Source organism: Maylandia zebra, linkage group LG1 (assembly GCF_041146795.1).
Source record: "Maylandia zebra isolate NMK-2024a linkage group LG1, Mzebra_GT3a, whole genome shotgun sequence".
NCBI classification, from domain to species: domain Eukaryota; kingdom Metazoa; phylum Chordata; class Actinopteri; order Cichliformes; family Cichlidae; genus Maylandia; species Maylandia zebra.
In genome coordinates this window covers 38,739,576-38,766,977 of record NC_135167.1, presented here as the reverse complement: position 1 = coordinate 38,766,977, position 27,402 = coordinate 38,739,576, and the positions used below count along the sequence as shown (strand labels likewise).

Genomic DNA, 27,402 nt, shown 5'->3' with positions numbered 1-27,402 from the left:
TATGACGGGGCAGCGTCATAGCTGTGAGCTCCAAATACTGCCTCGTGTGATGACAGCGCATCTTCAAAATCTAATTTGCAGTTGGCAATGTCATTTCTCCTTTATGAGAATTTTATTTATTTATTTTCTTATTTTTGTGTGTGTGCCTGTGTTTCTATCAGTCTGTCTGTGTCTTCAAGCATTTTTAATTATGATGTAGTGTTTTCATTTTTCACTGGCAACAAAGCCAAATCGTCTATGGGCAATTAAATCCCAAAGTCTTCAAAGACGTCAGCAGGTCTGAATGGTGAAAGTGGCGTACGGGCAAAAGCGAGAAGGGGGGGTGAAAAGTTAATGACACGTAAATGAAAAATGGAAACACTCATAAAAAGCAGAAAAGAGAAACCATGGTAATGAATTTTGCAGTAGCTCTCTGGTTCGGTGTGTGTGTGTGTGTGTGTGTGTGTGTGTGTGTGTGTGTGTGTGTGTGTGTGTGTTGTAACACTGACTGAGCTGCTCTGAACTATCTGAACTTTGGTTAAGGGCATGAATTACTGAAGCCTTAAGTTGTCCTGTCACACCATAACTTTCCCCTCTAGTTGTATTAGCCACACAAAAGCTAAGATCCTTCAGAATCAATGGAAGTGAAAATCTCCACTAACCACTTCCCCTGTAACTAACCATTTACGGCCAGGTTAGCAGCCTCTTACTACCATATCTGTAATGGTCATTGCACTAAATCAAATAGAAAAAGAGCAACCCAAAGACGGGAGGAGAGCAGTCAGTGAAGTCTGTGGATAGAAATCATGAGAATGGAGCAGAAAAGTCCAAAAAACCACAAAAAAATTACTTGGTCAGGATATTTTGGATAAGCGGAAGAAGATGGATGGATTTCCACCATAGCCCACATTTCCATCAGGGCTATATTATAGGAATATATTATATTAAAGATAGCACCTTAACTCCAATGATCAGGAGAAAAGGCTGCACTTTGGAACAGACCAGCTCAGGGGAAGCTGAGTATATAGAAATGTGGAAGATGAATGTTGTCTGGATGAAACAATGAATGATTTAAACATTTTCAAAAAGAAAAAAGAAACTTGCTGAGGTCCAGAACTCATGCCAGCTGTAAAAAAAGCATGCTAGCTTAATGGTGCTTATTGTGACTGTGACCTGGGGGGGAAACAGCCTCGCTGACAAATGCATTTTTAGTTCAGTGCCCCACAAGGGCAGCTCAAGAAGTTTGGTTTGGAGAGCTTACAGATGTTGATAAGAGGAAAGGTTTCAGCAGGACGGAGACAATAAAATGTATTTGTAGAAGGGAAAAAAGGAAGAGCTACACAGAAAGGTTCAGCTCCTTTGGATGAAGTGTGTGTACATGTTTAGGCATCGCTGTGAGGACAGAAAATTGGCACTTGTGGGGACCAACAGTCACTTATGGGGACAAAGTGCCGTCCCCACGAGTTTGAAGACATTTTTGAGGCTCAAAATGTGGCTTTAGTGTCAGGGTTACAGTTAGGTTATGGTTAGGTTTAGGCTCAGGGTAAGCAGCAAGGGAAAGCATTATGTCAATGAGATGTCCTCACCAAGATATGAAAACAAGTGTGTGTGTGTGTGTGCTGCTTTGTACATTGTGGTATTGTGCATCATGCATACTGTCCACTTTGTGAATATTGATTTTACCTTGTGTGTGTGTGTGTAGGTCACGGTCAATCAGTGGAGCGTCCTCTGGTCTGTCCACCAGTCCTCTCAGCAGTCCCAGGGTAAGTATACGTCCCTTCCATGAAGTGATTGGTTCCCCACAAGCACCTTGCTGGCTGACTGGCTCTGCTGGCATATTGTTCCGCTCATACACACATACTTGTTCACATTTCCCTCCCATTGCCTCCCATCAGCAGCTCACATTGTGGACTTCATCATAAGCCTGTTTGACGTACAGCACAGCCTAAATGAGGGAAACGAGTGAGTTGTACATCATGTCCGGGCAGGTGAAGAAAGAAGAACTCTGCAGTGAAGCCAATCTGGAAATGTTAAACTAACTAAAGCATGAAAAGGCCAAAGCTGACTATATACAACTAACAAAGTCCATCTGAGAGCCATTTGTAGTTCTCTCATTGTAGCCTGCTGAAGATTCATAAGACTTCGTTTAGTTTTATTGAAAAAGTCAAAGCAGAAGGAAAAAACATGTCAGTAATTTTCTAACAGCTGGTCAGTGTGGGCTTCAGCTAACATTAGCTGGAGGAACTCGAGTAAATTTCAAGTTCTGCACATATGATATTAGAGTATCTGTCATAAAAATCCCCACAAAGTGCTCACTGTAACGACAAAACAAATCACTAACCATAAAAAACGAGTCCTCTGGTGAAATAACAGTACAGCTGCGGTAAATAGTCAATTAATTTATGTAACTGATCGAAGTTTAATAGCTTAATAATTTGAGTTTTCAGGGAAAAATGTTTTAAAAAGTATCTATCGAGTCTTCCATTGTAGTAAATGAAATGTTTTTTCAGTCATATGTCATAAACGCTCAGTTTTCCTAATGAGCCACTAGAATACGCCAGCGACCTCATCGCTACGAGGATAAATTAGTGTTTGCCTGTTGATTGAATTTAAATTTTTTTGTGTGTTTGGGTTCCGGCTGGTCACCAAACAATCAAATACTTTTTGCATTTTGTCCTTTCTTTCCAATGAACCACTTCTTCTGAATAAACTCTAAATATTGGCTAAAACCAAATATTTGGAAACAAACTAACACGTGTATAATTCACTGTAATAACTTATGTTTAAAAAGTGAATGGTGAAATCGTCAGGGGAAACGTAATAAGACATTTAACAGATGCTATTTGTTGGGTTGATGATGATGTCGCTCCATTACTAACTAAAACAGTTTCCACCAAATTACTGAAAAACAAATCATAGTCAGTTGGTCATCTGTGGAAAATAAAAGATGCCCCTTTTTTATCTATATCGTCATCTAACTGCTCTGCAGCTGTGAAATAAATAAAGGCCTTCTTGTTCTTATTCTTTTTATTCTCGTTGTTATTCACAGCAGGCCGATCTGATTTAGGATCATTTGAACCCAGTGTGTGCTGCGCTGTACGTCACACAGAGCTTTAGATGAAGCGGGACCAGATCCATCTATGAGCGCAGACCAAACTGAGATCTGGCGATTAATATCCATGAAGAAGAGATTCTAATGACGTGGCAAATTAGTGGAAGAACACGTCTGTCAGTCTCTGAGAAAACCCTGCTGCAGAGTCAAAGCAGGGAGGAGAAGTGTGTGAATCAGTTCACAGCCTCCAGGTGCTGCTTTGCTGTTTCCTTAAAGTCATTCATTTTTACTAACTAACGCTCAGAAAGAGCACAGGCTGGGTATCGTAACATTTTCTATCCTGTGAGGACGTGCTGAAGTTTTATGTTTTGTCCTTGTGAGCCGCACATTGTGATGTGTGACACAGCGAACTAAAGAGGAGATAGATTGTAATCTTCAGCTCCTCTTCCTATAAGTGATGCTGATTCGTTCAACAGACCCACCTGAGTTTATTTGCTCAGTCTGTTTCATACATGCTGAAGAGAGGATGCTTTTGAAACTTCCTAAAAAGGTTACTGTTTTAATTACTGATAAGAATCAATGAGTAGCTGTTGAGTCTTCTGATGCATTTCTTTTTTCGGTAATAAGAAAATACTGAATCAGAACTGCAGAACTCTCAGTGTTAAACTCTTACACAGACATGACTGTATTACTTTATACACATGCTATTCCAAGAACGGGCTGACAGCTCACCACAGGCTCTGCAGCCTCGCTGTTTTTGATTTGCTGAGGTCTGCTGTGCTGCTGCAGTTTGTTCAGCTGTGGATTCTCACTGCTCTGACCTGTCTTATCAGTGATCTGCTCATTCATCCCACAGTATTGTGCGTCAGCACTGGGCATGCACTCTGGCTGCTTTCCCAGGTGGAGGGTGAAGCTAAATCGGTTAGCTTTCATGCTGGGTCACTTGCTGGTAATTAGGGATGCACCGATGTATCTCACAGTAGTGGAATTCTGTCAGGTGAAAGCCTTAGTTTCAGGAAGTTCAGCTGATGGTTGGCCCTGATATTAAGAGGCCAAAACATTTAAATAAACTCCAAACCTTCATCTTTTCAGTTAAAAGTTGTTGCTTTCTCCACATTCTGGAGATTTGCTGCAACATTCCGGCGTGTTCAGTGTGACCACAGACCACAGTGACCACAGAGGGGTTTAGCTTTTAAAGAGGTGGACACGCTGCTAGCTCATATGTAGGATAGATAAAGCGTACGATGCTTTATTCTCCGTGTAAACAGTGATTTACATGGTTATAATGCACTAAAGTAATGAGTCCAGGTGAACCTTGGAGAACAAAGCTAGACTGTGATATTGTGTATGTTGTAACACTGCAGAAGCGACACAGTATGAGAATGTGGACAAAGTGACCACGTTGATCTCGGTGCATCCCTTCTGTTAATGCATCATGAATGCTCCACTGCTGCCTCGTGATTGGCTTAATCACTCTGCTAATCGCATGTTCTGTCTTTCTTTCTTTCTTGCACTCTCACCACTTCCTGCCTGCTCCACTTCTCAACCATCTGCCACACTCCTTTTTTATTTCCTGGTGTTTGCTTATTTTTATTTTTGTTGAATGGGAATGAACCTTCATTGGGCCGTGGTGTTCCTCTGGCTTTTTTTATTGGCTGACCCTGCTGTCATCTGTGACGGTGCATGACAATCGCAGCCCATCCGGCGGTTTTTTATCCCACCCCAATCTCCAGACCTATGCCAGTCCCCCAACTGCAGCCCCACCCACTCCCCCGAGGTCCGCCTTAATGGGGTGGGGCCCCGTACACATAACTCCTACCAGCCAAAGATGGGCTCGCCCATCATGCACCCCCGCACACAGACCCTCCCTGCTAAGCCCAAAGTATCTGAGAAGCCCCTGCAAACCACCAGGTCCAACCCACTCCCTAACACGGACCAGACTGCCACCACCCCTAAATCTGAGCCCTCCACCCCGAGCCAGCCTCTGGCCCCTTGCATCCCCAACAGCCCCCGGGTGAGGCGCCACCCTCCCCTTACCGTTCCCCCCAAGCTTTCTATCCCTCTCTCCCCGGTGCCTCCGATGTCCCCACTCCGCCGCCACCACCTCCACCCTGACCACAACGCCAAATCTGTCCCCATCACGCAGGTGACTCCCCACCCCTCCCCCAGAGGGAGCCCTCTCCCAACCCCCAAAGGCACCCCAGTGCACACGCCCAAGGACAGCCCGGCTGGCACGCCCAGCCCGACACCACCGCCCAGCCCTTCCATTGGTGGCATGCCCTGGAGGACGCGCCTCAACTCCATCAAGAACAGCTTCCTCGGCTCACCACGCTTCCACCGCAGGAAAATGCAAGGTATGGTGGAGGAGACAGGTAGGGCCCAGGAAATGAAACCTCATGATTTGGCTTAATCAGATTGAATTTCTTACTCTTATCCATGTGATAATCTACTCAGCAGAGTGTGTTTATGCAATCCATCCTTATCGCTCAGGGGAATAACAAGGACAAATAATCTCTTAATGACTGCGTTTACCTGCAGTTAACCTGACGCCAGCCTAACTGTGAGAATCTGCATCCTGAGGCCATGTCATAAAGAAGATAACGGCCTCATTACAGAAAGTGGAAAATTTACAAAATTCCCTAATTTTTTCATTAGTTTGGGTAGTTTTCTTACAGCTGCTTTGATGCTGCTGAACCAACCCCCTCCAGACAAACCGAATTAAGTCATGATGAGGCCCAGTACTCGTTTACACTGATGATATCTGCTTAGTAGTGCTAAAAACAAGACACAGAAGTATCTCCCCAAGTGCCGTTTCCATAAGTTATAGAGCCGAATCTAACATTTAGCCTCTGTTTGTGTCCACAGTTCCCACCCAGGAGGATATGTCCAGTCTCACCCCAGACTCCTCGCCAGAGTGAGTACCACAGCAGCAAACATGAATACCTCACCTGTCCATTATGTTTATTTAATAGCAGCACAAGTGTTTCAAATGTGAACCTGCAGCAGCTACATTATTTTAGCATATTGGGAATCTGAATGGTAGACTTATCCATGTGATAGCATTTTAAGTTAGCAAGCGAACTGCGTTTTTTCATTTCAGGTCAATTCGATGTTATTCATATAACACCAAATCACAGTATTATAGTGTAAGGTAACGATCCTGCAACAATACAGAGAAAACACAGGAACAGGCTCCCTGTTGTTAGGTAGTTTATTATTTAGCAGTTAGCAGTTTGTCCCTGTTAGCAGGCAGGCTAATGACGGTTATCATAAGTCAGACGACACCAGCTACAAGTTATTTTAAACTCCAAAACCAAATCTTACCCCAGTCAAACACTCGGCCTTCTTCGCTGGAGAAAACTATTTTTTAATTAATTAGCTGAGTCATTGATAAGCATGTAAGACATTGCCCTTTTTTATTAGGGATTTTATCAGGGAACTCAGTAATGTGCTCATTCTGTGCAGTTATACCATGATTAATAACCAGCCAAGCTGTGTGAGTGTGCAGCTGTCCACTTCCTAGAAAAGCATGTTTGCTGTGAAAGTATCTCCTCAGTCACAGAGAAACGCGTGTGTCCCATCAGGTCTGTGTTTTGGGAAAATGCTTCAGTACAAATCTTTCAAAAGCATAATAACAATTTAAAATTAGGTAAAGTAATCATCTGCACAACTCTACGTTAGTTAGCAGTGGTGATGGAGCTGATGGAGCTGTCTGTTACAATTATTAGTCAGGTATCGGTCTCATTTGTTTGGGTTTCTTTGTAATTGTTACAATCCCACCTCTTTTCTTAGCTAGTTGTTAGTTGTTAATAAAATATAACCTGGGTATACTGAGTGTGCTTTGTAACGCTGGAACCAAACTTTGAATCTTTTCTGCAGACTGGCTAAGAAGTCATGGTTTGGAAACTTCATCAATCTGGAGAAGGAGGAGCAGATCTTCATAGTCATCAAAGACAAACCTCTTAGCTCCATAAAGGCCGACATTGTGCACGCCTTCCTTTCTGTAAGTCTCCCTCCTTACTCCTCTCTTCGGTTCTTCTAATCCTGTAACATTTCATTATTGATTACATTATGCCCGATTTGAATGATCTATGCTACAATGGAGGCTGATCTGATAAATAACTGTTCTATTGTTGTAGCTTTCTTCCTTAATACAAGAAGTCATTGCTACAACACAGCAGACTGGAAGACCCGACAGAGCATGTTCACATCAGTTTGACCTCAATCTGCCTTTTTTCCTCCCACATCTGAACTTTGTTGATGTCTCTGAAGTCTTATTCTCAGATATCAGAGAAAAAATAAAGACAAAATCTTTGTTAGCATTTTTGTGTACATAATTTTACAGTCTTACAGTCAGTGTTGGAACTTTTTTTTTTCATTTTTCTTAAAGAAATCACCTACATCATGTTGTTCATCATGTTTTTATGTCATGTGTAATTTCCATTGCAAATATTAATCACAGTTAAATTAACAGTGGATGCAGCTGTGATGTCATGTACACATCCTGCGTTCTCGGGAAGTCCGGACTCCCGTGTGAACTTACAAAGTCCGGACTAGTGAAAACGCGAGTACGGACTCGTGTACATGAGTATTTAAAAATGGCCTAACAGTCTGCAGTCTATGAACAAGCTAACAATGTTAGCTCGGTGGCGAGTAGCCTTCAGTAATAGTAATAAAAATCACACAGCAATAGTACATCGAAGATACTGAAGTTTCGTCCGTCCCATTCTTCTTATGAAGTGGTGTCGGAAACGCATTCCTGCCTGTGCACTGCTGCCTCTGGGTCCATGGTGTAACTGACACCACCAACATTAACAGGCCGCTTACTAGGGGTGGGGGAAAAAATCGATACTGTGTAGTATCGTGATATTTTGTTTGCTAATAATGTATCGATACAGGGACGGCAGAAATCGATATTTTGTTACAAAAAAGGTTTTTGTGCTCTGACTTCAGAGCATGTTGATCCTTTTTCTGAGCAAGAATCCTGACATTCCTTCACTGTCCAAATGTGTTTAACTTTTTTATGGCAGCAATAAACATGACAGTTTACTTATTTTCATTTAAGACATGTTTTATTTTAATTAAGTTTAAAACTTTTTTATTTAATGCAAAATTATATTTTGTTTTAATTTACTTTCAAATTCTTCAGTTGCTGAATGGGCTGCATAGTTTTCATAAATTGCATAGTTCAGAATAGCTATAATTGTACCAGATGGTTGCATTCAGTTAAGTTGGACTAGACTGTAATACAAACCGTTCAGTTTGTCAACAATAAAACTGACTGAAATGAGAGAAAGACTGAGTGCGAGACTTTGTTATTAGATAAAATGAATATTGATAAAGTTTACCTTTATATACAGAATCTGAATATCGCAAAATATTTTTAGAAATTGCAATAATATCGTATCGTGCGTTAAGTATTGTGATAATACCGTATCGTGGGATATATGGTGATTCCCACCTCTAATGCTTACATTAGAGCCTCTTATTACATGTTTTGTTTGTGTTTCCAGCAATCAGAATCAGAGAAACTGTATTAATCCCAGATGGAAATTAAATTAGAAAAAAAAAAGGGGGGGGGGTCGGACTTAAACCCGGAGCATTAAATCTCCAAAATTGGAGAAGGCATAGAAAGGGGACAGCTTAACATGAAACAGGAAGTGACCCCCGTGTATTCTATTTATTTCAACAAAGTAACTGTATTCTGATTACCACCTATTTAAACGGTAACTGTAATGGAATACAGTTACTCATATTTTGTATTTTAAATACATGACGCTGGTATTGTGTTACTTCCCAACACTACTCACAGTGTATGTGTAAACCTTCAAAATAAAGCACAGATGAAAACCAACATTATGTTCATTATGACTCACGCTGGTACCTGGAAATACTCACTAAGCAAATCAAACAGGAGGAGTAGTGATATTTTTTTCTTCTCACATACACACGTTTGAAAAACATGATGCCTTAACTTATAGATTTTGCATTTTCATCCCAAGTTACAAAGCCTGAAATATAAGGTGAAGGTGCTCCCTCATGAGCGTGATAAAAACCTGCTATAGTGAGCGCGAAACTCACCAAGCAGGACCATAGAAGCCCAGCAGTCCAGGAGAAAAATGCAAACGCTCATGTACACCAACCAGCCATGAGATTAAAACCTGACTAATATCGTGACGATCCACGCTGGTCCTCCACAACAGCTCTGTGCAACACCTTGCTGTCTGTTCGCGTCTTGGTGTTAGCGTGGCCTCCGCTGATTACGCATCAAAATGTCACCACATGTTAGGGTGTAGCACATCCAACAGTGTCTCCTTCTGCTCCCGTCTCTTTCTCTTACATCCATGCTGCCATTTTAACTGATGTGCAAGTTGTCTTGTGTCTGCGTGCCCAGTGCTGCTGACTCAGAAGCACTCCGCCTTTGCTCTTCCACCAACCTCACCCTCCTACCCTCTCCCACCGTCTTTCTCCCCAGATTCCCAGTCTGAGCCACAGCGTCATCTCTCAGACCAGTTTCCGGGCAGAGTACAAGTCCACAGCTGGTCCGACGGTTTTCCAGAAGCCGGTGAAGTTCCAGGTGGACATCACCTACACCGAGAGCACCAGCGCCACAAAGGAGAACGGCATATATTCTGTCACCTTCACCTTGCTCTCAGGTAAACCACATACATCACAACACATAGAAAACCATGGAAACAACACTGCGCATCGAGGCATGCAGACTTGGTCAGGATGACCTGCTGAAGTTCAAGTCGAGTATCAGAATGGGGCAAAAGGGGATTTTAAGCATGGCAAGATTCTCTACAGTTTACAGAGAACAGTCTAGAAAAGGAGAAAATATCCAGTGAGCAGCAGTTTACTGGGTGATCATCCCAGTCAGAGGAACAGCAAAGCCAGCAGCAACCTCAAATAACTACTCATGGCAACCAGCGTATGCTGAAGAGCTTAATAATTTTACATGGAGTGCTGCAGCATTCAGAGGCTGGAGTCAGAATTGCATGTAAACAGCAAGAATGCATGACTCCATCCTACCGTAGTACCAGTTATTATTGCCACAGCTCAGATCATCTCTGACTGCTTTCTTGAACATGGCAAGGAGTTCAGTCTACCCCTCTGGGGTCTTTTTGTTAGATCTTTGGGGGAGCGAGAGATTGGTGTCATAGATCTGAGGAATGTTTCCAGCACCTTGGTGAATCTGTGACAGTCCTGAGGGCCAAAGGAGGTCCAACCCAGTCGTAGCAAGGTGTACCTAAAAAAGTGTTTGGTGAATGAGTGTAGGTCAGGCGTGTCCAACTCCAGTGTGTCGGAACAAGGACGCATCTAAAAGCTGCAGGACGGTAGCTCTGGAGGACTGGAGTCGGACACCACTGGTATATTAAACAGGAACAAACATGCACATTTCTGCTTTGGAGAACTCGTTGGGACGCCTCAGCAACACGAACAGGGACTGTTTTCTTCTTTCCTGTGACACTGAACACAGCACTGTGCTTTTCAGTGACTGTTCTGCTCACAACCTACAACCATTTGGAGTAACTTACTGTAGCTACCACTTACAGCATGTTTATGTATGTGTTACTCACACACCAGGGAAAGCTTATTATCTGAAGCTAAACCTGCGATCTATAGCACACGTAGGTAACACAGGTTACCCGCAAGAGGTTTAGCAGTCTCTTACATTGCTGTTGCTGTCCATCAATCTGGAAAAGGCCTCTCCAAACAGCTTGACCCCATCATTCTGCACTGAGAAAGACTGTTCAGTGGAAAGTTTCCAGGAGAAAGCCCTCATGTTTGCATGTTCTGAAAGGACCACAGTACTTCTGTACGATGCCCTTTTGGCACACAAGGCCAAGATGTTTGGCATGTTATTGGACAGCACAGAGTCCAGCTGTTGGTGGGGGAGGGGTGATGATTTGGGCTTGTTTTACAGCCACAGGACCGGGAACTTTGCAGCTTTTGAGTTGACCATGAACTTCTCTGTGTACCCAAGTATTAAAGTGTTAAATCTGGAGCCAGCTGCTAAAGCTTAGCCAAAATGGTGTCATTTAGGAGGAAAGTGATCCCAAACACAGCCAGCAAAAAGAACCAAATCCAGAAGTCAGCCTGAAATGCTGCTGAACCTTAAGAGAGCCGTGCATCAGTGAATGCATAGGAACCACAACAAACTGAGACAACGCTCCAAACAAGCCGGTGTGAGAGACTGAGAAAGTCTTACAAACAATAGTTCAGATTACTGCTGCTCAATATACTGAATCATGGGTTGCACTTAGTAGAAAGCCAAAAGGAAACAGAACAGCCATCAGAGATTTGCCTGTGGTATCAGGTGATGTGGGCTTACATCTGCTGTGACTGCTGGCTGAGCTGAATCCGTGGACTGCTAGTGCTAACACTAAATGAATTCAGTGGGAAACACACAATATTGAAATTATGCTTGCGAAAACCACTCGTGCACCCCTAGTATTGCTTTTTTTAAGTACTCCTTGCAGCCCTGTGGCTACAGTGTCAAGTCTGGATTATAACACGGACCTGGTTTCTCAACAGGCCCTAGCCGCCGCTTCAAGCGTGTGGTGGAGACCATCCAGGCCCAGTTGCTCAGCTCCAACGACCAGCCTGGCATCCAGCCACAAATATCCGGTAAGTGGAGTCCCTCGCCACTCGTCCTCGACCACGCCTACAACCCCCACCCTCCACGCCCTCACAACCTCCCTCCCTCCTCGCATCACAGCACAGCCACACCTGCGGCCCACCTCGGCTCAGCTTAGCCCGGCGCACTGCTTTTAGCACACGGCATTTCCACGTGCATGTCCCTGCCACATACCATGGTGTGCACGTCAACACACCAGCACACACACACACAGTCTACATGGCAGTGTTATGTACTGAGATGTATATACACATTCACAGGACTGATTACAGCCACTAAGAAGTGTATCTCAAACTGTAAATAATTCAACATAGACAAGCAGCTTGGCTCTGACACACACACACACACACACCCAAGCAAACTGTAGGTTCGGCTAATGGATGTTTACAACTGTTCATTTGTGGATTAGCTGCTTGTGCATGCAGCATTTTCGTCTGCAAGAAGGAGAAAAGTACATTTGTCTGATTAGTGTCAACACGCTGGAACAATCCCACAATTCTTTCAAACCTTTGATGTGATTGGGACGTTTGCCATTATTTTGGGGGCTGCCTATATATAGATGGAAACATTAGGGAAAAAAATATGGAAGAAAAGAAAGTCTGTGTTCTCCAGCTGTCCGTGTTAGTTTTGTTTGTCAGTGTGGTATCCTGGTGGTCTTCCTCTTGTTTTATCTGTGGTTATTTACTTGATAATGGTCCCCTCTTGTGGTGAAGCAGAGAAATTACAACCTGACCTTAGCGTCACACACAGGAGCACTGACACGTAAAAGTAGTCACTCTAAGTTTTGAAATGGATGATTCTGCCAAACACCCAGTCACGATCATTATTAGTGATATTGTGAAAGATGTCCACCTGCAGGAATCGCACACTCAGCTTAAAGGACCCACTATCAACAGTTACTGCCACAGATGGGAACTGCTATCACGCACTGTATGCACAGCCTCAGTCGCTTCCACCATTATGTAGATGTGCCAATGAGCCACATCTCTCTCTCTTTCTTATCTCTCTGTCTCTCTCCCTTTGGCCTGCCTCTCCATGTCACCCAGCTTCTGTCATCCACAGCTTCCTCTAAAGCCTCGTGGATGATTTGAATGGCTCGCATGCTGAATGAAAGCCCAGAACCATGCACATTCACACACACACACGCAGTTTTGCAAACTGGCCTCTTTACTGGGGAGAGCCAGCATTTCCATACTGTGTCGCGTTTCTCACGAATGTGTCTTGATGGTTCTGGGTGAGCTGCCATTCACACACACACTCACACACGTGACTGTCTGGTACTAAAATGAAAGCATGCTCTACAGTGTATGTCGAACAAACATGTATGTGATATGGTGTGTGTTGATCTCTGTGCAGCAGGAAGAAGGCAAATCTGCATGTGTGATAAAATGTGCTAAACCCCTGACAGCTGTAAAGACGTCAGTCTTCTGGGCTTCTGTGTGTATTTGTATATATGCAAGGTTGTGGAAGGTGAATGTAAAGAAATGTCAGCCATGTGAATGTTCAGCCTATTTCTCACTTTCTTGCTGATAAACAGCTACAGAGGAGCAAGTTTCTCCCCGTGGTTGTTTAGTTTGGCCCCACAGTTGTGATGATGATGATGATTAGGGCTGGGTCGTCACTGATTTCTAGAATCGCTTCAATTCCGATTCACAAGGTCCCGAATCGATTCGATTCAATTCGATTCAATTTTGAATCGGGGAAATTTTGCCTCAGACAGTCAGAAATATTATAATTCTGATCACTTATCAGTACATATCGATATTTTTATATATATAAAAAGAAAGCTGCCACTTGTGAGACTTTATCAAAGGTGTGAGCATCACAGCAGAGGCCTTTGTGTCAAAGTAACTGAAGATAAAACACAGAAAAACATGAAGGCGTTTTCCTGGTCGGGGTTTTTAGCAAAGTTACAGAGGTTTGATTAGAGACACAGCATTTTGCAATTTTAAATTTAAAATTTTAAAAAGTTTCCATTTGTTCAGTATTGAACAGCAGAAATGAGGCTTTCTTGTCAGAAGTAAGTAAAAAAAAACAGCGGCCAACACCGTAGACTTGTGGGTAATAAGTAAGCGAATAATGCAAAAAACGGATTTTTAGATGGGAAACTGTTCCTGAGAGAGAGAGAGAGAGAGAGAGAGCTCTACATGCAGTGTGATTTTTATCGTGGTGGAAGCAAAGCAGCAAAAGTCAGAGGAAATTCATGACTATGTTTATGTGAAGCGTAGTTTGGATCGTCTTTTGCTGCTGGTTCAGTCAGTATTGTTCGGAGAGAGATGAAACCTGCAGCTTCAGAATCGAGCGCAAAAAGGACGTAAACACAAAACGAGCTGCCGACGCTTCAAAACCAGCGAGCTGTCGGCTTTCAGCCCCGACGACATGTCCGTGTTCGTGCCGTCGGGGGATAAAGGCGACAGCTCACTGATTCTGATGCGTTGGCGGCTTCGCGTTTTGTGTTTATGTCTTTGAGCAGAATCCGTGTTCCTGCTCTCATTTACTCTTTTAGCTGTTTGGTGGTTGTAGAAATTTTGTGAGGTTCAACCTGAGATTATTTAAAAATGGATTCAGGATTTTAATGAATCGATATCACGTTATCCAAGCTAGAATCGATTTTAATCGATAAATCGATCATCAAAACCCAGCCCTAATGATGATGTTTAGATTTTACTTCTTACCCAAAGATTTAGAACAGTCACAGTGGTGCACTAGCTTCTTTTTGTCTTCTTTTTTCGAATCCAGTCCATGCTAGCTTTGTCAGAAAGTCGTGTTCGATTGTTCTTTCTAAAAAACAACAACAAAGAGGTTCAGGTACGTTTGAATTAGGAGGGCAAACCAACACGTGAGGGACGTACTTGCATTGTACAATCATGTCAACATCTTTTAAAAGATCGGGAAGGATTGTGAACGTTCAGCACAGAGAAGTTTTGCTCTCTGCTTCCCTAAACCCAAAGTCTTTGCAAACAGAGATCAGACTGTAAATCGCTCGCTCTGTAGCACAGTTGGGCCTTTAAGTCTCATTATTTCACAGTTTTTGATGAGACCGGTCCACATTACCAAGGAATGCTTTATTTTTTGCATATATATTTGTTTTGAGACTGAAAGAGTTGAGGACATAAAAAGAAAAATCAGGCAAGACTTTACACCATCTGCAGATATCCATCCACTCCATAATTACAGTAAGATGTCATTTTTAGGACATTTATTTACAGCACTTGTCCCTGCTAAGAAAGTATCTGCTTACACGACCAACAAATGTTGAGATTTTTTCTTTCTAACTGTCAGTTTTCTTTAGGTGTTTTTTTCATTTTCACTCATTTCACCAACATCCTGTAAAGTTTGGTTCCTATAGAAAAATGGAACGAGAGCGTCAGACTAGCTCGCCACGCTGACTAAACTGTTTGCAGCAGGTTCGCCCATAATATGCTGAATATAAGTTAGTAGGCTCAATACTCCCAACATTAAGGTTTTTCAGTTGGATGTTGGATTAAGTCGACGTGTTTCTACCTAAACCAATCTAGCAATGACTGAAACACAGAAAATATCACAACAAGGAAGGATCGCAAAATAGCAAACAGGAGAAAGAAATGAGCTGAACATTCATGTGTTTGGAGTCCACTCATGCCAAGAGGGAGTGTAATGTGTTGCCCTGCTGATGTTGGGCTTCAGCTCATGTGTTGATGAAGCACACGGCCTCAGTGCGTGGGTTGGTGTTTCTGACACTGTCCTTTGCTCTCAGATGGCTCTCAGCGCTCAGCTTCTTTGCCCAGTAAATCCTCCAAGCGTGGTAAGGCCCAGAGCGTCCGGGAACTCCCGGCAAACCACCTTAACTCTGGCTTTTAACACACTGGCAACGTCCTGGAGGCCCTTTCACCAACACACTCTGTCTGCACTAACACGTGTGTCTGGGAGCGTGTGAGCTGCAAATAAAATATAATTCATCGTAACAAGTCATTTTAATGGAAAGAAATGGAGTATTTTCAATGAGGAGTAGAAAGTGCTTTGGGGGTTTTTACAACAAGAAACTGAATCCACAGGAAGGCTTCTTAGAGGCACCTCTTCATTTTTCCAGTTGTTTATTCTGAGACAAACATTAGTGTTGATGAGGGCTTTTGAAATTTGGTCTCTTTAAAAAAAATATGCCCAGAATGTGCGCAACTCAGTGACTTCTTTTAATCAAACAAAACCAATGTGATGCATCAACATACTGAGCCAATTTCTGACCCAAGCTCCACCAGTGTCAGTAACACAGGCATGTTTAAGTTTTATTGGATTTTAATAATGCTCTTTGAATAGGAAGTTTTTTTTAAAAATGTAATTAACTAATATTTCTTATGGCTCATTTTAGCTAGTCAGTTTTAGCTTTTCAGCTAGGACCAAGCGAGTCTGGGCGCAGGTTTATCTCAGTGGGTGAGCAGGCGACCGTGTGGCCGGAGATCCTGAGCTCGAGTCCGATCCGCTGCATGTCTTCTTCCCTCTCTCCCGGTTTTCCTGTCTGTCTTCACTGTCCGAATCCAATAAAGGCCAAAAAATCATCGTAAAAAGAGGATTAAGCAAGGTATAGAAATTATTTCTAAAAATTAGATTCAAATTCTTTCAGTTTGTGCCAGAAAGATAATGCTCGTGTAGCCGCTTATTCACATTTGTTCCTGAGTCTTTCTTTTTCAAATTTTCTTTAATTTGATGAATATATCATTCTGAAACAAAAAAATATAATTTTTGTTGACTGATGAAAGTCATGAACAATAAGAAAACAACGTATGATGACAGCAGTGTGTTAAAAATTAGTGCTGTCAGCGTTAATCTCATTAAAATGACGTTAACGCCATAACCGCATTAACGCGTTACGTTAGCGAGTTAGTGCGTGGGGCTGCAGGACATCAAGGTGTTAGCGCAGTTAGCTCGTTAATGCGATAGCCCCGTCCAGCCCCACGCACGGGGCGATCCACGCTAACGTAGATTTGCCGTGTTAATGCGGTTTTGGCGTTAACGCCATTTTAATGAGATTAACGCTGACAGCACTATTAAAAAGGTTTTCACCTGACAAATCTAAAAGGGCCTCATTGTTAGTGTTTAACAACTTTTTTTTATTGACGGACAATAAAAAATAATTTGTTCAAAAGCCACACAGACTGACCATTAAGCTTTCTAAACACAGAGACATCCAGTTTATGATTTCATAAGGACGATGATGGAAGGCAGTGAATTCTCCAGTCTGAGGGGCAATGGGCATCTTTCTTTATGTAAAAGATTATTTTAAATGTAGTGGGGCCCACTAATTGGCCACTTGGTCAAAGTTACTGGGCTATGTAGTGTCAGTGATGTTTCCACGGTAGTTTTGGCTGAGTTAGGGAACACAATGACTTGATACGATGACTATATTTCTGTGTGTTTGGGGTTGGAGGTTGGCATTGGGGCTTTACTAGCCTGATTAAGCCTTTGCATGATAATGCTTGATACCAGGTTGTTCACCCCTCCTCTATAACTCTCCATATTTAACCTCACTTGAACAAAAGATCAGACACAAATGGAACACATGTGTGCGTGTTGTCAGAGGGGGACGATGGTAAGTTCTCAGGACACGCCTTCACTCTTCACGCACATTCAAAACCAACACCAACAGATGCTCACTGAAGGATGTACCGTTTTAAACTAACCCTGTAATGTGTATTAATGTGTGCACCGTGCTGTATTGTTGCATGTTTTATTCATTCATTGCTGTTTAAAAGCACTGATCAAAAGACTTATCAAATGCTGTTGTGATGGATGTTGGTATAATGGGGAGTTAACTGGAGCTTTGGAAGACATTTGCACTGACATGGTTTACCGCCCTTTATTTCACTGCTTAATGCAAAAGTAACACAATAAAAAACAATGGTTAGAGACTGCAGCACGGTTATCATGATTATTGTGATTGTGTGCAATGAACTCATTGTTGCCACTTCTGCATCCATTCATAGCCAGATTAATAAACTGGTAAAGATCTGTTGCCCTTCTAAATAGACAGAAATGTATACTAACTGATTAGAGTCCAGCCAGAACCTCAGAGATCTAAACAGAAATTCCTGATGTAGTTGCTGCAGGACAGCGATTTAACTGCAGAATGACAAAGTCACTCAGCAACCTTGTCTTCATATAGAAATATAACCAGGATGCAAACAGCTGAGTCATGTCTGACGAGATGCTTCTAAGAGAAGCTGCAGTCATTGGCACAAACCAACTCTGATTGATTGTAATTTGCTTTTGTAAATTAGGGGACAGTTTGCAGACCTTCCCTCACCAGCTGTCCTGTGTAAACACTGTGCTTGTTTCAGCTGCAGTCAGTCACCAAATGTGAAAAAAATCAATGTAGGGAAAACCACCAATTTTTTTTAATCTCCTCTATTCACAAGGAGGATGCTGTCCTATTTTTACTCTGTTGCAGGGAAGATGTGGAAGACTAAGAGTGCTCTTAGAGTCTGTATCTCTAGAGTCTGCTGAGAATCGGGACATTTTTTAATTTTTCACTGTCACAATAAACCAGTTATTTGATCATCTACAGTACAGACGGTGGCTTTTATTAAATAACACGTTAATGCTGCATTAACAAAATTAGAAAGTAATGCAGGCTCAAAGCCTGTTACGACAGGCTGACTAAGCTTTTTTATCAAAAACATTTTATTAGACATAGCCACTGCGATCTCGCCCTTCGGTTTGTCGACATACGTTCTTGAGCCGTTTGTGCTGTGAAGTCATATTTTTTAATGTTTGTGGGGAAACACTTTTGGACTCAAATGGCTAAAATTATCATCTGTTGAGGGTGGCAGTCTATGTGTTGGTGGTTTATGAAAATGTAATTGAACGCTGTTTAAAGAGCACAAATTATACCATTTGGAATCATTCTTGTGTACAGCAGTGAAGCAAAAAAGTGAACTTTTAAGCCATATGTTCCTATTGGTTTTTCCCTTACAGCTTCATAGTTGTACTATGGTTTTACAGGAAACACTGAGTCCTGGGTTTTTAGTCATTTATTTTTTTTAACAAAGACTTCAATTTACTGATCCCTCTAAAAACCCCGCAAGAAATGTCCCTCTAGGCTAGCTGTTGAAACCAAAAGCTGAACCCAGGTATCCGTCAGGTCATGATAAACTTCCAGTTTAAAATCTCTTCCCTCTGCGGTGTCAGCTGAGATTTGGTGGCGCGGTTCTGATGGTAAGATTCAAAATGTCTTCCAGTGCTCCTGTTGGTTCTCCATGTTGCAGGGAAACTGAGACTCAGAGACCAAAAAAACCTCTCGCAGTAAAAGTGATGGAAGTCCTGATACAACCAGTGTCGTTTTGGTGCCACCTCTTCTTCGTCTGGCCTGAAAACAAAAGCTCTGACTTCAGTTGTCTCGGTCGTAAGAGTCTCCTTTCCTAGCTCCACTCCTCTCATTCCTCCATCACGTCCTCTTCCTCTCCTCATGTTAACCCCATTGCTCATTTGTTGTTTGTTCTCTCTCTCTCTCTTTCTCTTTTTTCTTTTCTTCCCGTCTGTGTAGGCAGCCCGTTGAGTAACTTCTTTGACGTAATTAAACAGCTTTTTTCAGACGAGAAGAACATCCAAGCGTCCCACTCCCCCGGCGCCACGCCTAGCTCCCCCACCAAGCATACCCCCAGCAGCAAGCCCAACCAGCCCCCACCTAATGACTCTAAATGCCCCCCTGGCAAAGACAAAACAAAGATGGCTGCCAGCAGCAGGACACAGGAACAACCTTAAGGAGCCGTAGCTGTGCATGACTAGATGAAAGCAGTAATCAGGTCATTAAATAAGAGAAATTAGGAGAGCTGCTAACTTTGCCCTTTAGTTAAGAATAAAACAAGAAGATCTACTTTTTGCCTATAAATTTTGTACTTAATAATGGGAATGGCTATTTCAGTTTAAAGGTCGATCAGTATTTTACAATAAGTAGCAGATGTAGCTTCGTCGTCCCTACCTTGTGTCCCTCTCTGTGTCCTCCTCACATGTGTGATGGCTTGACTTGTCTCTGCCACCAGGGATCATCCATAATAACTATTAACCTTGGCGAGATGGCTGACAGCGGCCTGCTGGGCCTGCCAGCACCAGGAGAGTTTGAAACTGGAAAAGACTGAGGACCACTTCCCTAGCCCACTTGAATCCACTCCCCCCGCCCTATATCTTTGAGTCTCTTCCTGCTGCCGCATCAGTAGAGTACACTTCACCCCGCCAGACCAAACACAGACACGTCTTGGAAGACTTGTAAAAAGAAAAAAAGCCTTAAGACAGTGACGTTTGTCAGTCTGCACACATGTATACCCTCTCCCTCTTTCTTCCATTTCTCCTACATGTACATAAAAAAATGCACCCACACATACACCTCGGCATAAACAACCTGTTCGCGTGATGAACTTGAAATCGAGATGGGATGCAGGAGCGATGGAAGAAAGCAAAGGTGGACGGATGGATCAACAAACACTGGCTGGATTGTAATTCTTTTTAAAATCATATTTCTTTGTGAGCAGCAGGTTCTTTTAGCTCGCTCTGTGGTGTTTCTGTACATGGGTTCTTGCAATTAAAGACTGCCCATAAAAGTATGATAAAGAGGGTTGGCGGTGGTAATATTATATAAATGAATGATCTATTCTGTTGTACAGACTAAACTATGTCCCTGCTTAGTGTCAAAAAGTGTAGTAGTGGCATTATGTTTTAGAGTTTTTGCCATATTTTCTTTTGTATTCACGAACAGGCACGGCCACACCAGCATTTGAAATGTTTCATTGTAACAGTAGATGGTGCTCACATACAGGAAGAGACCTGCAACAGAGGTCGTGGGGAGTCAAGAAATAATGCAACTGCTAGCGATAACGGCAAAACAACCTTTGTTAATGTGAGGTACACGAATAGTAATCTAAATGAGCTAGTTAGCTAGCTGCAGACTTGCTAGCTAAACTTAGTTTCTCACTTCAGACGGAAGAGCCCATTACGGTAAAAAATAGAAAATGCTCAAAAAGCCATCTTGGATTTAGCGCTAGCAAGTTCTTGCTAGCTAGCGCGTTGACCGTTAACATTGCCCAGGAAATTTTGCTGGTGTGACCAGGCCTTTTTGCTTAGTCGTCTCCTTTTTATTTTGCACTTTGAACACTTGTCTTGAGTTACACCATTTCAGTATGTTTTAAATTTTCTCTTTTATTCCCCAAGTTCTTTTAGATTATCTGCAGGTTTCAGACAATATTGAACTGCTGTGTATATTTTTGTACTTTACTGTATTTTGTCATTTTTTTAATTTAATTTATTATTGTTTATTTATATGAAAGATGTAGAGAATGTTTCTTAATGTCAGATTATTTAAGGATATTTTTGTCATGTTTAATTTATTTGACCACTGAGAAATGAAAACATTTGTGTCTGTTTGTTGCTTTCCCTGGGTTTTGATGCAAGAAACCTTGTAATATATGTTTGGGAAAATAATTTACTGTAATTTAAGAATGTAGTTTTAGCCTCTTTGAGAGGAACAAACCCTTTGTTGATAACTGTCCTTTTCCCCATGCCCCGTGCGCGTATGACGGCTCAGAACTCACCAAACACTCATTCTGTAAATAAGCCGAGTTTACTGGCAAGCTTATTTAAAAAAGAAAAGAAAAAAACCACAAAAAAACAAGGGGATCCCTATTCTTAGCTTTGACCTTGTATGGTTGTTTGCATGTTCAGCATTTGTCTTTTCTTTGCATGTTGTCGTTGGAATTGTTCTCCTCTTCCCCTTTTCTCTACACGTTTCAGTTCTTTATGTGCATTCATTTGAATTTGCCTTTTTGTTTTTTTACATTTTCATTTAATTTGCTGTCCTTTCTCTTTTTTGATTACTGTGTGCACACAGTAACCGTGCAATGCATTCTCCTTACTCATTCTCTCAAAGAGGGACCTTGCTGGCAATTGGGTCACTCACTCAGCCCATCTGGGTGTGTGTTGAGTTGTCAGAAAGGAAAATTAAAGCAATACCTTTCATCATTCGCTTTCCTCTTTTTCTACTGTGGGAATCCAGAGCACACAGAATGGACTCTTCGGTACTGAGCGCTACTACTGAGCAGGATAACCATTTGCAATGTATTCCCTTGTGATGTTACTGTGAACAACTTCAGTGCTAAAGGAAATAAATCTGTTGACTTTGGAGTAGTATTTGTGTTGCGCCTTTTTTTATTTTATTTATTAGGTTTATTCGTGTAAAGAAGTAAATCTTATATGTTCAGAGTTCCAGTAGTGAAAAATGCACAATTTCTGTTCAAATCTTGGCCTTTCAGACTTTCTGCTGCTCTAATAACTGGTCCAACATGGCCGGTGTCCTGCAGGTTTTAGATCTCACCCTGCGTCAACACGCCTGATTAGTTCATTACCAGGCCTCTGGAGAACATCAGGACATGTTGAGGTCATTTAGCCATTTAAATCAGCTATGTTGGATCACGGACACATCTAAACCTGCAGGACACCGGCCCTCGAGGCCTGGAGTTGCCCACCCCTGATATAGACCAAGATGGCTTGAATGAACCTTTACATTGTCTTTGTTACATTACTACTTTGATGGTCCACCATTCTTCCAAAACATACTTTGGTGTTTTGATGATAACCCTGGAAAAATCTGTGTGACCCGTTGGTTCAGTAGAGCTGATCAGTTGCAAAAATGAAAGTCTGTTTCTGTGATCTGCACGTCACCTTCATTGGGTTGTTGTTTATCCTCAGTCAGCCAATCAAAATGACGTAAGACTCTTCACCTGAAATACCTTTTTGTTGAGAACTTGGGGGAAGACCTCCTTAAATTAGCGTTTCTTTCTTGCAAGTAGTGCTACTGCATAAACGTAATGGTCATAACTCCCTAGTAATGCTGCAGCCAAGCATAGAAAATACTTAAATTATACTAAACATCATATTAAAGCAGTCAGTTGAAAGAAATCAATTCTGCAAGTTACAGTTCTTAGATCATTTAAAAGACTAATGTACATCAAAGTGCTTCACAATAAAACCGCAGTGCAGGCAGGGCAAAGTACAAATAGTACAATTATACTTAAAATTGCATTAACATGGTGTAGTGCAGGCAAACTAATTTGAAAGTCAAACTAATTTGTTTCAAAAGCTAAGTACAAACAAGTGTGTTTTTAAACAGGATTTGAACAATTGAATCGATTCCGAAGTACGGATTTCGACTAGGAGGTTATTCCAGAGTCTAGGGGCAGCGATAGCAAATGCACGGTCACCTCCGTTTTTTAAACGAGACCTTGGTCGCATTAGGAGCAGTTGGCTGGAGGATCTTAGTGCTCTCTTTGCGTTGTACGGATCAAGGAGATCAGTTAAGTAGCTAGGGCCCAGGTTATTTAGAGTTTTAAAAGTGAGCAGAAGGATTTTGAAATCAATGCAATATTTGACGGGAAGCCAGTGTAGGTTAGCGAGGACAGGGGTGATGTGCTCATGCCTTCTAGTGCCAGTTAAGAGGCGTGGTGCTGCATTTTGGACTAATTGCAGGCACTGAAGGAGGGAGAGTTGCAATAGTCCAAACTAAAAGTGATGAAGGCATGGATAAGTTTTTCGAGTTCTTTATATGATAAATAGGGCTTAGCTTTGGAAATTTGGCGTAATTGATAAAAGCTGGTTTTTAACACAGTGGATACTTGCTTGTTTAATTTAAAAGAACTATCAATGAGCACTTCGAGGTTTCTGGCAGAATGAGAAAAGTGGCTGGCAAAAGACCCCATTGTATCAGTTAGCTGGCCCAGGGGAACGTGGCTATCAAAAGCACTAATTTCTGTTTTTCTTTCATTTAAGAGAATTCTGGGATAGCCAGTCTTTAACCTCCCACAGACATTCGAACAAAGGCGAGAGCGGGGACGAGGCATCCAAATTTAGAGGAAAGTAAATTTGGATATCATCTGCATAGTAGTGATAGGAGATGTTATGTTTTTTAAAGATGAGTCCCAAGGGCAGCATGTACAGGGAGAACAGCGTGGGACTTAATACGGACCCCTGAGGCACACCACAATTAACAGGGGAGGAAGAGGAAGAGTATTTCCCCATGGTGACAGAGAAGTATCTGTCTGATAGATATGATTTAAACCATGAAAGAACATTACCTTTAAGGCCAACTACATGTTCTAGCCTTGTTAGGAGAATATTATGGTCTAGCGTATTGAAAGCAGAAGTTAGATCTAATAAGACTAGAGTCACAGGGCGGCAGTTAGGAGGAGATCATTAAAACCTCTCAATAAGGCTGTCTCGGTACTATGACAGGGTTTGAATGCAGATTGAAATTTGTCACTGACACCACGTCTCTAAGAGGGACTATTTGTTTTTACATTTTAGACATGAAAGGAAGTTTAGAGGACTGTTGGGGTCAGCGTTGCTTTTCTTGATTACAGGTTGTACGGCTGTGTGTTTGAAGGCAGTCGGAACCAGTGGCGTGTCTAGAAAATTTTTGTTGGGGGGCCAGGTAGGGGCACAGATTTGGAGAAGGGTGGCAGATGTAATCTAATGTTAAAAAAAAATTCTACCAAGCGTTAACCATAATTCAATAACCCTATAAACCTAATAACCGAATGCGCTTTTAACTCTTATTAGAATGAGATTTTAAACACTACAAGTGGGATAATATACAAATATTACATTTCATTAAATTAAAAAAAAAATGTTATTTAAATAAGGATTTTGTTTTACTTTCCAATTATGTGCCACAATACATATATTTGCTTAGTTAATTATTTATCCCCAAATATTAGGATCGGTTGAACACTTGACAATATAAACATCCCTTCCTTGCATTTTCCTTATTCATTCTCACATACCTTCATTTGTAGAACTCACAGGTGACAATGATGACTGCTGCTCAGTCCACCTTTCCCTGACATTGCTCTCTGCTTCTGGGTGTATTTTAGCCTTCTTAAGAAAGAAATTCTCAATATTTTGAGATCTTTTCATTCTTTCTCTTCTTTTATCTCTACTGGTTGGCCCTGAAGTAATAAAGCAAAAACTTATGTCACAAACAACAACTTTCCTGATGTATGACCTTGACTAGAAGTCAGGGATGTCAAATTCTGGCCCTCATGGACCCCTATCATGCACGTTTTAGATGTTACCTATACCAACAGAGCCAATTCAAATCAAATAATCCCCAAACACCTAGTTGTGCAGAAGTCTGTAAATGATTCTTTAAATCAGCTGTGTTGAAGTATGGAAACATCTGAAACCGGGAGACCAGGAGCCTTGAGATCCAGAACTGCACATCCCTGCAGTGAACATGGCACAGGGGTGATTTACACTCTATTCATAACATGGAGCTGGCAGATAGGATAAGTAATGAGAGAAATGAGCTAAACCGCACAGTGTAGTGTAAGTGCTGCCTTATGGTCAACTTTGGTAATATTGATGTATAAAGAACAACACTGGCTGGTGATGAAGTACAGTCAGCTGGCATGGTGACACTGCCAGTATTAACCTGCAACCAAATCTGCAGCTCCACACAGCAATGTTACGACTTGGATTATATCTTATAACTCATAACTCTTATGCTAGCTCCCCCCAGCAGCCTACTGTCTGAAATATGCGATGGCTGCAATAATTCTTTAACTGTTATTTTTTCCTTGGTATTCTAATTTCACCGAAGTTTACTAAACTCAACAAACTTAATATTACTTACAGGGACATTTATTCTCTCCTCATTATCTTTTGCCGAAAAATAGTTTTTCCTAACGTGATGCTCATAGTGCAGAAGCTGATGATGCATTCACTTGCACTCAGATATCCGAGCTTAACTGTTAAAACATAATCGTACATTTGATTGAATTTTATTGTTTTAGCTTTGGGGTGGCACCTGGGGTGGCCTGTGCCACCCCGCTGGACACGCCACTGGTCGGAACACAGCCTGATGACAGTGAAGAGTTCATTAGAAGTAAAATAGAGAGACCGATAGTAGTCAGAGGTTCCTTATTAATGTGGGAAGGCAGAATGTCATGCAGCGTATTAGAGTTACTCATATGATCAATAATTTCTTTCAGAGTCGAAAAAGATACAGGCTCAAACTGTTGAAAAACCATAGAGCATTCAGAAACTGGGGTTTGGTTAACTGCCGGTAGATATGGTGCCCTTAGTGCTGAAATCTATCTATCTATCTATAAAGTAATGTAAGAATTTTTCACAGAGCGCCAGGGAGGCGTAGAGCAGGGATTATCAACTGAATTAAAGATTTTAAACAGAACTTGTGGCGTGTGACTGTGGTCAGTAATAAGTTCTGTCAGGAAGAAGGCTTTTGCAATTTTGACAGTCTTCTGATATTTTGATCGGCAGTTATGCAGGATTTCCAGGGACACCTGAAGTTTGCCTTTTTTCCATTTCCTCTCGGCTCGGTGACATTCACGCTTGAGAGCGCGGGTGGATTCATTCAGCCATGGTTGGTAAGCCCTTAATGGAGCCACAGTGTTTAAAATCGAGGAGCATATTGAAATAAAGGAGTTAGAAAATTCATCAACCGATATAGCTGAATTAGAGTTGGTATCATAAAAAGTAGAGTTAGTAAAGGCCACAGAGAAGCTGGTAATCTCAGGATTAATCGTGCACACTTGGCACAATTCAATTCCACATTACAAAGTTCAATATCAAACATGACTGGGACCGAGCGTCACTTATATCCGTAATGTGCATGTCCAGACCATATGACAATACCAGATCAAGTGTGTGGCCTTGGAGTACATGGCAGGAGGCAATTGCCGTACTCGAAATTTGTTTTTAAAGACCAAGGCTAGCCCTCCACCTCTACCCGAGGTCCTGGGACAGCTCAGAAAGGCACAGTTTGGGGGAAGAAGTTCCAAAAAGGAAAAGGACTCACAGGGGCGTACCCAAGTCTCCGTCAGGAACAAGAAATCTCACCTTGATTAGAGAAAAAAGTCATTTAGGATTAAGGACTTGTTCTTTAATAAGCTGGTGTTGAGCAGTGCCATCCGGATCGTAGTCACATTATCACTTCTATGAGTGCGCCTCAACAGGCGTAGATTGCTGTGCTTCACGCCACCTCTGGAGGTCTGCATCCAACACCAAGCAGGTAGACCGAGTGAGCATGCTGGCCGACATGGCGAATCAGCCTAAAGGTAGACCAGTCCTGGAAGGATGGGGAGGAACGTAAAATATCCAAGATAACATAGTGGTTAATCACTTCGTGTGACTTTAGGTAGGCCTTGATGCGTTCATGGATACCGCTCCGTTTACCCTGTCTCCTAGGTCGTTTTTTCTGTAGGAGGCAAAAGACAGGTGGCGTACGAGGGGAAGAATATCCGTCGAAAGCGGGGGGAAAGTCCCTGGTTCCCAGCGTACGTCTGGCGTTTGATGGTTCAATGGTCGAAGATTCAAAAGAGTTTGACGATCATAGGCAATTAGTGCAAAAACAGCCGGGAAGCATACATAAAGCAAAACGGCAAGCAGTACTCAGAGCTTGGGGAGATGAAGACGGCCTGGCGTACACACTGGCGCCATCTTGGATTCGCTACACTAATAAGATATTCTGTAAATGTAGCCATAAATGAAGCTCGCAGTCACTCAGGCTCATTGGTGGTATTCTTTACAGGCAGTCTTTTTCTCCCACTTTCAAAAAATGAATCTGTTCTTAAAGCCTATTGATGTAGCACCTTTCACCTTATCAACGGTAACACCTTAATATTCCCAGACAGTCCGTCCTGTTAACAATATATGGACCAAACAATTAACCAGTCAATCCTGAGACAGCAGTGCT

General features: G+C 42.1%; 1 protein-coding gene across 1 annotated transcript in view; it reads left to right on the top strand.

The window, feature by feature from the left end:
- LOC101464487 (serine/threonine-protein kinase BRSK2) overlaps positions 1-21,821 on the top strand; it is a 54,109-nt gene extending 32,288 nt beyond the window's left edge. The window contains exons 12-19 of the mRNA XM_076887583.1: positions 1,682-1,742; positions 4,728-5,385; positions 5,897-5,945; positions 6,911-7,034; positions 9,507-9,687; positions 11,570-11,662; positions 15,409-15,456; positions 19,189-21,821. Of these exons, the coding sequence (XP_076743698.1) occupies positions 1,682-1,742; positions 4,728-5,385; positions 5,897-5,945; positions 6,911-7,034; positions 9,507-9,687; positions 11,570-11,662; positions 15,409-15,456; positions 19,189-19,406 (1,432 nt within the window). The 3' untranslated portion in view covers positions 19,407-21,821. The remainder of the gene's footprint in view (positions 1-1,681; positions 1,743-4,727; positions 5,386-5,896; positions 5,946-6,910; positions 7,035-9,506; positions 9,688-11,569; positions 11,663-15,408; positions 15,457-19,188) is intronic.
- Positions 21,822-27,402: the final 5,581 nt, after the last annotated feature.